This window comes from Anabrus simplex, chromosome 4 (assembly GCF_040414725.1).
Source record: "Anabrus simplex isolate iqAnaSimp1 chromosome 4, ASM4041472v1, whole genome shotgun sequence".
Taxonomy (NCBI): Eukaryota; Metazoa; Arthropoda; class Insecta; order Orthoptera; family Tettigoniidae; genus Anabrus; species Anabrus simplex.
Genome location: NC_090268.1, coordinates 110,730,149 through 110,744,064, shown reverse-complemented (window position 1 = coordinate 110,744,064; position 13,916 = coordinate 110,730,149). Strand labels below are relative to the sequence as shown.

Below are 13,916 nucleotides of genomic sequence, written 5' to 3'. Positions count from 1 at the left end.
AGGCAAACACACTGTTCATTTTAGCTCCAAATAGAAGAGCACTCTATATAGTTTATCCGGAAGCTCTATAAGGAAGAAGTAATTTTGAAAATAGAATAGTTGTCTTTTGTTTTGTTTTAATGTTATTTGTACCATCCGCCGACTCGGTTTCTTAAGTAGTGAAATTAACAATATAATTAAAAAATATGACAACGTAATCCGTTTAATTTATGTACAAACCATGTATGCTAATGCTTTTAAATACATGATTGAAAAACATCTAATGGTTAATTTGATAAACGCTGGCGAAGCCGCGGGTACATGCTAATGAGGAAATAAGGAAATAAAACTCTCTCTCGCCCTCGCTCAATTTAATGTTATATTTTTTGCCTTTATTTTTATATAGGCTACGCATTATACTATGACCGTATTTTTCGGTGTTCGCCCGGTGTAAAATAAATCAGCTTCCTTTTCGAAATTTGCTAAATTTGCTATTACTTGCCGGACTAAGTGAAACCACAAGCAAATATATTACATGTAAGAAGTAAGAAGTCAGTAAGAAGACACAAAGACTAAATCTGCAAATCGTTCCAAGGTCGTGACAAGACATGACAAGGTTAGGTTCATAACGAAATTTCCTTCCATTTCAAACCGAACTAATCGTTGTAGAGGAGGTAACGTTGCTATCCTTTTTTGGAGGAGTTCTTTCAGATTTTTCTTTCGTCTTATACATCCTAATTGAATTCTATACATACGAACTGGACGAAATAAGATCGTATTAATAAAATGCTGCGTTCCTCATTTAACACCAACTATGTTATTAAATGCATTATTCGAACATGCCACAGTTCTGCTTACCAGGTATTACCCAAACAGATTTACAATCATACGAAAAAATGCTTTACTTATATTCACAAATGTAACAGTAGTGATTTTCACAATACGGCAGTGGCATTTGGTATAATCTCGCAAGTCACAAAAAAATCATGGTTACACAGTGCCAACCTAAAGGATTAACAGTCACTATAAGACTTCGCGTTGGCAAACAGTGTCCCTAAACTGTATGGTTAGCGACCCTGATTCGAACCCTGCGGTTAGAAAATACATTCATGTTCGTAAAAAACAGAACACCTTGAAAGACTAGAGATGGGAAGTTGATATTCGCAGGACATGCTGATTTATGTTCTGCAGAAACAATTAGCATTTCAGTCACGTTCAGCATGTGTCCTGTTGCCTAGTAAGCACTGAGTCCTTCATGGGCACTGATAACTTGTTCCATGCGTGATGGCCTCGACGCGTATAAGGCGCGAATGGCGTCCTGGGGTATAGCCATCCATGCTGCATTCACCTGGCTCCATAGTTCATCTTTGGTGGTTGGCATTGGGTCACAGCGCCTCACCCATCGTTTCACCATTTCTCACTCATTTTCGATTGGCGACAAGTACGGTGATCGGGCGGGCCAGGCCAACAGTCTGACATCTTGCGACAACAAGAAGGTATGTGTTCGTGCAGCTACATGTGGTCGCGCATTGCCCTGCTGAAATATGGCATCTGGGGTGTCGTGCACAAAGGGTTTGGGTACGGGTTGCGGGATATCATTCACGTAGGTTAAACTGGTCACAGTGCCGTGGACACGCACCAACTGTGATTTGTGATTGTACCCAATAACACCCCACACCACGAGACCTTGAGTTGGCGCTGTTATGTCTTGTGCGAATGCAGTCAGTGTGATGCCTCTCCCCCTGTCTGCGACGAACCAAAATGCGGCCATCATTTTCAAACAAACGGAACCTGGATTCGTACGAAAACACTATATGCTGCCATTCTTGTCCCCAGTGACGTCGTTCCATGCACCATTGCAGTCAGGTATGGTTATGCACATTAGTCAAAGGTAGGTGGAGAAGTGGACGGTCACCCAGACCGTAATAAACGGCGACGGACTGTCACTCCCGATATTGTACCATGTGTTACACTGTTCCACTGTTGCGCCAGAGCCGAAGAGGACGCAGATCTGCCCTGCAATGCCATTCGGATGAGGTGTCGATCTTCTCGGCGGGTGGTCTGGATGGTGCGACCAGACCCATCTCGTCGTTTTCTACGACCTTCTCTGATTCACTCTGTATACACCCGTTGCACTGCCGTTACTCTTCGTCCTACACGAGCAGCAATTTCCCGGATCGATGTATCATGTTCCCTCATGCCTCGTGACTCATTTGACGTTATGCTTCTCGTGTACGCCTGCGAGGCATCCTGTACGTCTGCTCAAGTCACACAGATCCATTACCTTCGGTTTATAGCGATAACGAGAGTTGCAGGCACATTTTACCATTCGGTGGTGGTGCGCCGAGATATCGACGTGGACCTTGAACCTGAGGACCGACATGGTTCAAATGCTACTCATTTCTTCAGAACATACTAATGCACATGTCTTGTGGATACGAACTTCCTATCTCTAGTCTTTCAAGGTGTTATGGTTTTTATGAACATGAGTTTAACTATAAATCACTACCTTCAGTATTAACAGGGGAGAAAGAGTAAGGTTGTATCCTTAGTCTATACGCTTACAAGGCAGGGACTATATAGTCAGTTGGTTTTGTCTTGTTATTCCTTACTGAATAAATTCGCACCCGCGATCCCAGATATGTGGGAAAAAGTGGTAGAAAAAGAAGAAGAAGAAGATTCCTTACATAGTATTTTTAAGCTCATTTGTGACATATCGACGCTGAGCCTGCGAAAACCGTTATGTGATAATATTTTTGGAGAAATACTCACCCGCAGCACATGTATTATGAAGAGCGAGAATTCCTTGACAATTGTCGCACAATATTGAATTTTAGATGACCGAACCTTACCGGCCAAGGTTCTAAGCTAAAATATGTCACATAGTGGTTTTTGCTGGAGCAACGACGATATATTGTTTCAGCCCAGTATGTTTATTAAGTGTAACCTTGAGGTATGTCCCCTTAATTCTGACTTTTTATCAATATAGCATATTTGTCTTTTTGCAGGCATGGAAGCTATTATGTCGGAATTCTTCAACGATACGACAACAGCTTTCTACATCATTCTGATTGTATGGATAGCAGATCAGTATGATGCCATTTGTTGTCATACGTCCATCACGAAGCGCCATTGGTTGCGGTAAGTCATTTACTATTATTTGTTTAACATCTTCCCATTGTGGTATATTCTTCTGAAATGAAACGTCACGTTTCGTGGTTCGGATTCCGCGTACAACGTCGCGAGGCTATAATGATGATTAACATCGTCATGAAAAACCGCAAACTTGCTCTGTTGATTTTGTTTGGTAATATTCTCGCAAATTAAGATAAAGCTTCGTGTATTGTTAAATTGATCTTTTCACACCAGGCAAATGTTGCGGCTGTACCTTAATTCAGGCCACGGCCGATAACTTCCCAATCCTAGCTCTCTCCCATCTTTGCGTCGCCGAAAAACTTCGATGTGTTACTGTGACGAAATCGCTATCAAAACGAGAGAATGTTATTGCATTCTTTTAGGCAATTTTTAAGTTATATTATTTGGTGATCTGTGTATAGAAACCGTAACTTAATTAAAACAGCCCCCCGTCTAATGTTTCTAAGCCACTTTAATTCCCTGTATGCTTTAGCGACAATCTTTGCTACTGTGAGTGGATTCACTAATACGTTTATTATTTCCACGAACTCGGCCAACTACTTGTTAACCTTGACTTATTTCCTGCATCTCCTAAGTGGAGCATAGGGTATCAACGAACTTCCGCCACCGGACTCTGTTGTACGCCATCGTCCTGATCTCGATCAAGGCCTTCCCTCCTTTCTCCATCCCTTCCGCTAGTACAGTTTCCTCCGTGTGTTCCTTAGTCTGCCTCTTCTCCTGCTACCTTGTGGGTTCCATTCCAGGGCTTGTCTTGCTATGTTCCCTTTATCTCGCCGTAATGTATGCCCAATCCACTTCCATTTCCTACGACGCATCTCAATGTCAGTGAGTGTTTGATGGGTTCTTCTCCACAGCTCTTCGTTGGAGATCACGTTTGGCGGCCATATCCCCACGATATTCCTCAAACTTCTGTTCATAAATGTTTGCAGTCTGCTGATCAGTTGTTTGTTAGTCTTCCGAGTTTCACACCCATAGAGCAGTACTGACTTGACATTGGTATTTGAAGATGCGTAGTTTGGTATAGGTGTTAAGTTTCCTTGATTTCCAGATTGGTCCCAGCATTACAAATGTTCCTTTAGCCTTATTTATTCAATTTCCTATATCTATAATTCCTCCCTCAGTGGTGACCATACTTCCCAGGTTGCAAAACTGTTCGACTTGTTCAATCTCTTGGTTTCCTAAAAATAATAGTGCCTTATTGCGGTTATTATAGCGCATCTCCTTGGTTTTCTTTCCATTGATCTTCAACCCCACCTCTTATGCTTCGGTTTTTAAATCATTCAGCTTTGCTTCCATATCATTAAAACTGCTGGCTAGCAAACACAAGTCATCCGCGCAGTCAAAGTCCTCTAACCTTTGTCAATCCCTACTTGTTAAACGACTTCAAATAATATATTGTCCTTGCTGCTCAGCTTTGTGTTTGTAGGATTGCATTCGTGAGATACTGTGTTCGAACCTCATTGCCGGTCGTCCAGGAGATGATTTTCCGTGGTTTCCCAATTTCACACCAGGCAAATACTGCAGTTGTGCCTTAATTAAGGCTATGGTCGCTTCTTCCCCCGCCCCTATGTCTTTCCTATTTCGTTGTCGCCATAAGACTTGTCCTTGTCGGTGCGACGTAAAACAAATAGAAAAAAGTGAATTTAGGGCGTACTACAATGCATGGTTCTGAAAATTACTTTGGTATTGGATTTTATACTGCTGTAAGCGAGTGCTGTAAACAGTGCTGTGCCAATTTTGGCTGTCAGTCAGCTGAGAAGCTTTGATGCAATAGAATTGGAATGGTGGTGAGGGAGTATTGTTTTGAGGTATAACCAATGGCTTGTTGGGACAATAGCTGAAATTCATTATGTTTAAAAAAAGGCAGCCTAGGTGATTTTGTCGTTCTTAAACTGTATTTCTGTATATGCCGACTGAACGCCATGTACAACTGCATCAAGGGAATTGAACGACCGATTCGAACCTGCCAACTACAAGGCACATAATTATCCTTCCCACTCGACCGTCTCAAGGCCTCTGCTCAGCAGCCGAATTGTAAATTAGAAGCAGCTTTAATTCGATATGGACAACCGCCCGTTGAGTTTCTCAGAAAGTATGGAACTGATATTGTGACTCAGGACTTTTATTTAAGGCAACAATCATTGAAATATGTTCTGCGGTTGTGGTTATCGCAAACATATATTTATTTTATTTTATTTATCAAACGGAATGCATATAAGAACAGTTCTATCTTTATCGAGCTCTTGTAATTATGATACGAAGGATGAGTCATTTCCCATTTACCGAAGTTCTGTCTGTACTTAGGTCAGAGTTTGTGCGTCGGTCATGTCCGGAATAAGGATGATATGCTTTTCTTAAAGGGTCATATCTGTGTAGAGGTATGTACGTGTATTATGAAAGAAGGAACCGAATTTGATGAAAATCCGTATGTACGGTCAGGGGAGAAGGCGCAACAATGTAGGCTATACATTATTTTATTTTGGGTCACGTGGCTTTCAGCGTGCATATGGGAGAGCGGGTTCGAACCCCATTGTCGACAGCTCTGAAGATGGTGATCTCCAATTTTTATACCAAACAAATATAGGTGCTGTACCCTAAATACCGCCACGGTCATTTTCTTCCCAGCTCTAATCTTTTCCTATCCCATCGTCGCCATAAACCTGTCTGTATTGATGCGATGTAAAATAAATAAAAAGATAATTCTCAAATATGTACGTTAAAGCTGGTTTTATTGATAGATGCTACATAACAAAAGTTGTACGAAATAACATTTTCGATCTTAGGCGTAGTATTCATGGATCCCACTGCGAATAATAACTTACAATTTTATACTTTTTAAGACTTTTTTGCGTCCTGCAATTATTATTTATCTCATCGTAACGAAGACTCCTTTGTTTCAAAGAGAGGAGGAATAGTAAATTCTGATTGCCCATGCCTGTGCGTTTTTATCGCAGTAGAAAGGTTACTGGTTCCGATACTTGAAAGTGTTGTCTATCAAAAGACTGGCCGTGAGTGGACGTCTGCATGGCGCGTGATCTAGAGGACTTTCCTCTCCGGGTGGAAGATCCTCTTTCTGAATATTAGCGAGTGAATCAGTGTGTTTTTCTTTATTTACCCGAACTACTTACATGAACGACATTTCGAAGACAGGTACGACAGCTAGTCATATATACACCGATGAGGCATAGTATTATGACCACTCGGACCTCTAGAGAAGCAACGGTTCCGCGGGAAGAAAGCGGTCCTACATCGTATTAGGTAGGTAGTCCACAATGTAATGGCTCATCGGTGTAAGGATAATACGAAGTAATCGTTCCCTCGCACTGAATAGTTTTCTAAGATATTTGTAACATTCTGGAAGAATGTTCATAACCAGATTCTGACGAAGGCTGACAAAGCATGCAGGCATAGTACAAGGAGGTCGTCGGATCCTGCATAATCTCTGCTATCCCAGCGTCTTCAACGTTTGGAAGGGGTTAAAAATATGCTTTGTGTGGAATGTTAGGTGAAATATGAACTGGAAGTATATTATTGTTATGAAAACATAAATAAAACACAAACTTTTCAAAAGGTGTGAAGTACACCTTTCATCAGCTTAAATTGAGTAAGATTCAATTTTTTGTACCTGAGCAACTACAGATTCTACTTAAACAAAATTTTACACGATTGACATAGGCTTGATCGTTAAGTGCCCGTTGGTCGGAAAAAATCACCATCTGAATGTTGTCCGGAAGGGTAGCAGAGGTGGTGGTATACAATTTCTAACCTTTAGATTGCGTGTCAAAAGCCTGGATTCGATTCCAACCTTCTCTGCATTGTTTGTATGGAGTGATGACATATGACGCTGTTGATGGTGATTCGTTCTTCGGATGGGGACGTAAAGCTTTGAGCTGACCCCGTGGGGTTATTCGACAGGAGTAGGCTATGTGGCGACACCGGGTTTCACACTCTCCCTACCTCATTATCACCACCACCGCCACCATCATCATCATCATCATCATCATCATCATCATCATCATCATCATCATCCTACATCTTCCACACGCGCAGGTTGACCATGGAAGTCACATAGAAAGACCTGCTCCAGGCGCGTCGAACATGTCCTCGGACACTCCCGGCACTAAAATCCGTACAAGTCTTACTGTTCATGAAATAATGTTAAGATTTTCAAAACGTTTAGTAATAAAAAATTGCTTATTTATTAATTATTGTATCTAAGTAGGGTTTGCATTATAACTACAATATTTACATTATGCATTTTTCTGAAATGATTTAAATATATGCCAGCAATGTGCTCTAGACCAGGGTTTCCAAATGGCGCCCGTCGGCCGCATGCGACCCGCGAAGCCATATTTTGCGGCCCGCGTTGAGTTTTTAAAGGAAATATGTTAAGAAAAGTGAACAAAATTTACAAAAAATATTTCATAGGTCGTTCAAAAATGTGTATTAATTTTATACCCTTTATAGACTCAAGTCAGAACTAATTCATTCTTTAATACATTTCCTGTTTTTAAGTATTCACTTCGGCGGAAAATGAGCTCTCAACAAATGCCAGTGCTGGGTCTTAACCGTTTTAAAAATGGCTGTGGGATTCATACCAATTTTTGAACTCCATGCTAACCTCACTGTGGATATTTTATGCAACGTAGCATGCACTGAATACCAAGGAATACTTTAATTGCCATTGGTCTAAAAAGCGATTTCACTTCTTCGTTTTTCTCTCATTGGTAGTATTGGCTGGTACACAGTGCTGCAGACTTGAAGAAAATTTGAGGGAAGTATTTCTGGAAGTGTATTGCTGGGATTTTAGTCTCTTGCAACTGAATACCATTGTTGTCATCACACCACTGCCACACCATTTTCCTTATTTAAGTTTTGTTTTGACTTCAGTCTTAATTTCAGTTTGTCTTTTGGTACTTTTTTTAACTTCTGTCATATAATTCAAATGAACTGACATTGCTGGCTGCTCTTCTTCAAAATTAAATTTCCCAGTATATAAATGTGTTTATGTTTAATTTCATTCTCCTGTGTAATTGTAAAATAGTGCTTTAAGCAATTAAAATTATTAAACCTTCATTTCAATTGAACTATGCATATTATTTCATACTGTTACCTCTGTTCTATTTGCGGAAGTTTTTGAAAATTGGCCTATTATTAAAATGTTGCTCGCGATCATGAGTAAGGTTTCCAAAGTCGCCCTCGACCCCTTACAAACTAGAAACCCCTGCTCTAGACGGTGTTCTTTGAAACAATGTTTATTTCTTCATTCTTACCTTTCATAGACTTTTTCTGATTGAGCACTAATTATTCTTAAATGTGCCAGAGAAAAGAGCGTAGGGCATGTTATGTATAAAAATAAAATACACTGTGCAAAATCCTGTACACGTGTCTAGAATAGCTTGTACGTGTGACGAAAACTATGTGTAAAAATGCGAGTAGCAGAAAATGAGCAACGTATATGTTGGAAAGAGTAAGTGACATATATAAGGTTTCACTGTCTCATTGTTATATAGACGTATTTATAGTGACTTCTCTTTATGGGTGTATAAACTGATAAGGATTGTGTATCCGAACTATAAAACTCAGTTTCGATCAGTAGCAAATTGCAGTGGAGTGAGAATACTCACGTCGTGGTTACAGCATAAATAACAGCCTGTAGCGATAGAATTGGACTGTTACTAAATTTTACGATTGTACAATAGTTTCATTCCTCTGCACCTTCAGCTGCTGTACGCTGTAAATGCTCGTATAATTCCCGTTCTCCAGGAAGCTGTCTTATTAATCACTGTAGTTTTAATCGCTTGCCGAGTAACAATAATGCAAATGGTTCTGAAAATGAAGCGGTCACGTCTCATTAAACTAGCCGGAGGAAATTTGATCTCTGGGATATACGCTAATTGCGTGTTGCCTGCTTTGCTCCTGGAAATTAGTCCTTGGACCGCTGGAGTTTATTGCCGCTGCCCCGTTGCTCTGGAAAATTGTTTTGTATTAAGGCTTGACACGTACTGTTCGAATTGCTTCTTCATTTGTATCTCTTAGAAAACCTTTTCATCACTTCAGGTAAAAATAATCATTCAACCCAGTTATTTATTAGTAATCACGTAGAAAATATGCTTTCTACCTAATTCGCATATTAGTAATAGAAGCATAGTTAGCTTATTTTGAGAGGTTCTGTTTTTTTCTTGTACATTTTTAAAATGTAACTATAGATCGTTGAATTGCATTTATTTTATCATAATTTTTCCTTCAATTATTGTCTGCGTACCAATTACAGTCATGTGAAATTACCCTTAAAAGGCAAAATTAACGGATAATATTGATGTCTACGGTTTTAACCGAATGAAGCCAAATTAAAATTATATAAAGGTAGGCGTCTAAGAATGACCGTCCAGTACTGGAAATGATAATGCGTGCAGCATCAGTATGTTTAATACCTATGAAGAAGAAAATAAAACATTCAAAACCTGCCGTCACTGTTAAATATTGTCTTTAGGTTGCATAGGATGCTCCGGGAATACAGTAAATAACGCTGCGTGTTTAACATATCTTCAGCCGCCATCGTTCTTAGAGATGCCGATTTGTTGTTGTGTAAAGGGCTTACTTAACGTGCCAAATGAATTTACTTGTACGAGTGTATCATATGTAAACAGTGACAAATGGCCAACGACTGTGCGTGGTTTTGATCCTGAAACCTTAATTATCAAAGACGATCGTTAACCACCTGTGACTGTGCTACTCAACCGACTACAGGAAATCGGAATATAGTGTCCCATTTTTTATGTAAAATATTATTCCTGATAAAGTCTGTACTTACCTGAGACGAAGTTGAGGCTGAAACCACACTGCTCCCAACTAACTGCCTGAGACGAAATATTTGCAGCGGTTTCAAACAACTGCATACACATACAACATACGCAGTGAGTCGGTTGTTGAGATGTCTTATGAGGAAGAAGACATTGACGAACGTATACCAATGCTGTGGCAGTGGTTACTTTTAAATTAAAAAATATGACGAAATCTCTGTATTCATCCCTTAAATAATACCATAATTCCCTTTTCCTTTTCATATGAACTGCGCAGTTACGATGATACATTTTTTAATTACACAAGAATGAGTTCTGACATTTCTTATTAAATTTTTTGATCGAGAACGAGACGCCCATTTTCAAAAACAAAACAAACAAAAAAAAACTTTCAAACGAAAAGCTACTTGTGAGTCCTAAGAAAAGTGAAATAAAATACAATAAAACCGCTTGTTATAGGGAGAAACATTAATTTCTTCCTGTAATATAAATCTACATAATGCTCTATCAGGGATTAATGTAAGGGGAAGCGTAGTGGAGGGCTCTGATAGAGGGAAGAAATGTGTTGTGTTCATAGAAGAACGTCCAGCATTTCTTTCAACATCACACTCCATTTAAAAGGACACTATTTGCTTTTGTTTAGACAGATACAAACAATTTGTAATTTATGGTACTTGATTTTATCTTTACAACCACGCATTTAGTCTATGTACTAGGATGAATCAAAAAGTAAGTTACACTAGCTCGCTGCGAGTGCACGCTGTGTGTCGTGACCGTGGCCAATGCAGAGCAAGCTACAGTAACTTCCGATAGGAAGGTTGATGTGGTATTCCGTCGTGTTCCGATAGGAAGGTTGATGTGGTATTCCGTCGTGTTGTGAGTGCAGAGCGAGCTAGGCTCAATGCCGTGTCAACTGGATGTTCACTCCAAATTGGAGGTGCGTGCAACGATTAGATTTCTATAGACTAAACAGCTCAATTGCACGGACATTCATCGTGAAATCACTTCTGTATATGGTGAGCGTCCAACCCAGGTATTGTAAAGTGGTCTAAGCAATTTGACGCCGGACGCACGGATCTCACGGACGAATATCGCCAAATCAGGTCCGCAACGTCCAGTACCGTTGCAAATGTTGACCTTGTTGATGTGATCATTAGAGATAATTGGCGCATAACACTGCAGGAAATTGCCATCATGCTGAACATTTCGCATGGCAGTGTGCACTCTTCACCAGCACCTTGGATTTCGTAAACTGTGTAAGGGATGGATCCCACGTCTGCCCTCCGATGTTCACAAGGGACAACATTTTCAGTCACTGGCATTTTTGCAACGGTATTCTGTGGAAGGCGACGAGTTTCTGCAGCGAATCATGACAGGGGATGAAACGTCGGTCCACCACTTCACCCCCGAAATAAAGAGAACATCGATGGAATGGGTGCACACCACATCGCCACGAAAGAAAGCCAAGTTCCAACCTTCAACAGGAAAGGTAATGGCGACAGTGTTCTTTGACATGGAGGGGGTGGTGAGTGGACGACGAATCCGAAACAATGAAGAGGTGACGTGGCTATCTTCACGTGGTTAAGATACATAGCGCTGGAAGTGATTTCTACGCATCCGGAAACGAAACGTTGGTTGACCGTTCACAGAAATGTTTACAGTCTCTTGGGGACTATGTGGAAAGGTGAACGTACATTGTATGTTGTCATAGCCGTGTTGCCTATGTGTAGATGGTTTCATAAATGGCCACAACTTGAAGTGTAACTCACTTTTTGATTCGCTCTTGTATGTATGTCCAACCCTTGTTCAGTTTCTGTATGATATGAAGTGAGATGCAACTTCTGAGCGAGTTTTTACAACCGGATGCCCTTCCGCCGTTAACCTCAGTAGTATAATTGGACAGTTCGGCGGCCACCTCCACCTCAGGCTCCCAGTGGCCACCTCCACCTCCACCTCAGCCAGAGGCCTCCCAGTGGCCACCTCCACCTCCACCTCAGCCAGAGGCCTCCCAGATGCCTCCTCCACCTCCCGCGGGAAATTTGAATTTGTAAACAAAGCCACGTGCTTTTTGACAGCTGTCATCGACAACAACGCATCGCTAACCTCAGTACTGCCATCTTGACGGGCCTAAACCTCAGTAGTGCCAACTTAACCTCACTAGCTCGAGATAAACAAAGCCACGTGTTTTTTGACAGCCACGTGCTTTTTGACAGATTTGTAAACAAAGCCACGTGCTTTTTGACAGCCACGTGCTTTTTGACAGATTTGTAAACAAAGCCACGTGCTTTTTGATAGACAACAACGCATCGCTAACCTCAGTACTGCCATCTTGACGGACCTAAACCTTAGTGGTACCAACTTAACCTCACTAGCGCGAGGTAAACAAAGCCACGTGCTTTTTGACAGCCACATGCTTTTTTGACAGCTGTCATCCGCCATCTTTAAACCACAAAGCACTGTGCTGCCCTCTTGCGTCACCTGTCATCGGCAGTGCTGCCATCTTGGCGGGCCTAAACCTTAGTGCTACCAACTTAACCTCACTAGCTCGAGATAAACAAATCCACGTGCTTTTTGACAGCCACGTGCTTTTTTGACAGCTGTCATCCGCCATCTTTAATCCATAGAGCACAGTGCTGCCCTCTTTAGCTACTTACCTTTGAAATGTGGTGGCGGATAATTTGAAAAATGCTTTTTGACAGCAGCCATCTTGCATCGCAAACCTCAGTGCTGCCCTCTTTAGCTAGATACCTGTGGTAGCAGACAATTCCACGTGACAGCAGCCATCTTTAATCAAGAGAGCACCGTGCTGCCCTCTATGTGGTGGCGGCAAATTGAAAAATTCCACGTGCTCTTGTTTGGAAACAAACTCACGTGCTTTCTTGACAGCTACCATCCACCATCTTTAATCAACAGAGCACAGTGCTGTACTCTTTAGCTAGATACCTTTGAAATGTGGTGGCGGCAATTTGAAAAATTCTATGTGCTCTTGTTGGGAAACAAAGCCACGTGCTTTTTTGACAGCTGTCATCCGCCATCTTTAATCAATAGAGCACCGTGCTGCTATCATGCGGGCAATTTCATCACCTATCACCCGCCATCTTTAATCTACAGAACACCGTGCTGCCCTCTTTATGGCTACTACCTTAAGCATGTAGTAGCGGGCAATTTGAAAAGTTCTGTTAGCTATCATCCGCCATCTTTAATCAAGAGAGCACCGTGCTGCCATCTTTATCTAGATACCTTTGAAATGTGGTGGCGGCAAATTGAAAAATTCCACATGCTCTTGTTTGGAAACAAACTCACGTGCTTTTTGACAGCTACCATCCGCCATCTTTAATCAACAGAGCATAGTGCTGCCCTCTATGTGGTGGCGGCAAATTCCACATGCTCTTGTTTGGTAAACATAGCCACGTGCTTTTTTGACAGCTATCATCCGCCATCTTTAATCCAGAGAGCACCGTGCTGCCCTCTTTATCGCAGTAGATGTAAATTCGTCACCTGTCATACGCAGTGCTGCTATCTTTAGCTAGATACCTTTGAAATGTGGTGGTGGATAATTTAAAAAGAAAAATTCTACAGCAGTCCTCTCTCGACGCTAATTGCATAAGATGGCAGCTATACATGACTCCTTAAGGGTGCTTACGCAAGATGGCTGCTATACACAGGTTCTTATGAGACGCCCTTGGGATGCTTGCGCAAGATGGTGGTTATACAAGGCTCCTTATGAGACACCCTAGTGATGCTTGCGCAAGATGGCGGTTGCTCTTATGAGGCGGCTTAAGGGTCCTTGCACAAGATGGCTAGAGACGCCCTAAGGATGCTTGCGCAAGATGGCGGACACAAGATGGCGGCTATACACGTCTCCTTATGAGACGCCTTAAGGGTGCTTGCGCAAGATGGCTGCTGCTCTTAGCTTAGAGGCTAACGTGTCGTGCTAGTTCGATTCATTAAATTTAGGGCTTAAATGCAAAATGTTAA

General features: G+C 41.4%; 1 protein-coding gene across 2 annotated transcripts in view; it reads left to right on the top strand.

Moving 5' to 3' along the window:
* The window catches only part of LOC136872190 (membralin), a 470,893-nt gene that overhangs the window by 323,178 nt on the left and 133,799 nt on the right, over window positions 1-13,916 (top strand). For both annotated transcript variants that reach the window (XM_067146026.2, XM_068227184.1), the window contains exon 14: window positions 2,988-3,120. In XM_067146026.2, the coding sequence (XP_067002127.2) occupies window positions 2,988-3,120 (133 nt within the window). The remainder of the gene's footprint in view (window positions 1-2,987; window positions 3,121-13,916) is intronic.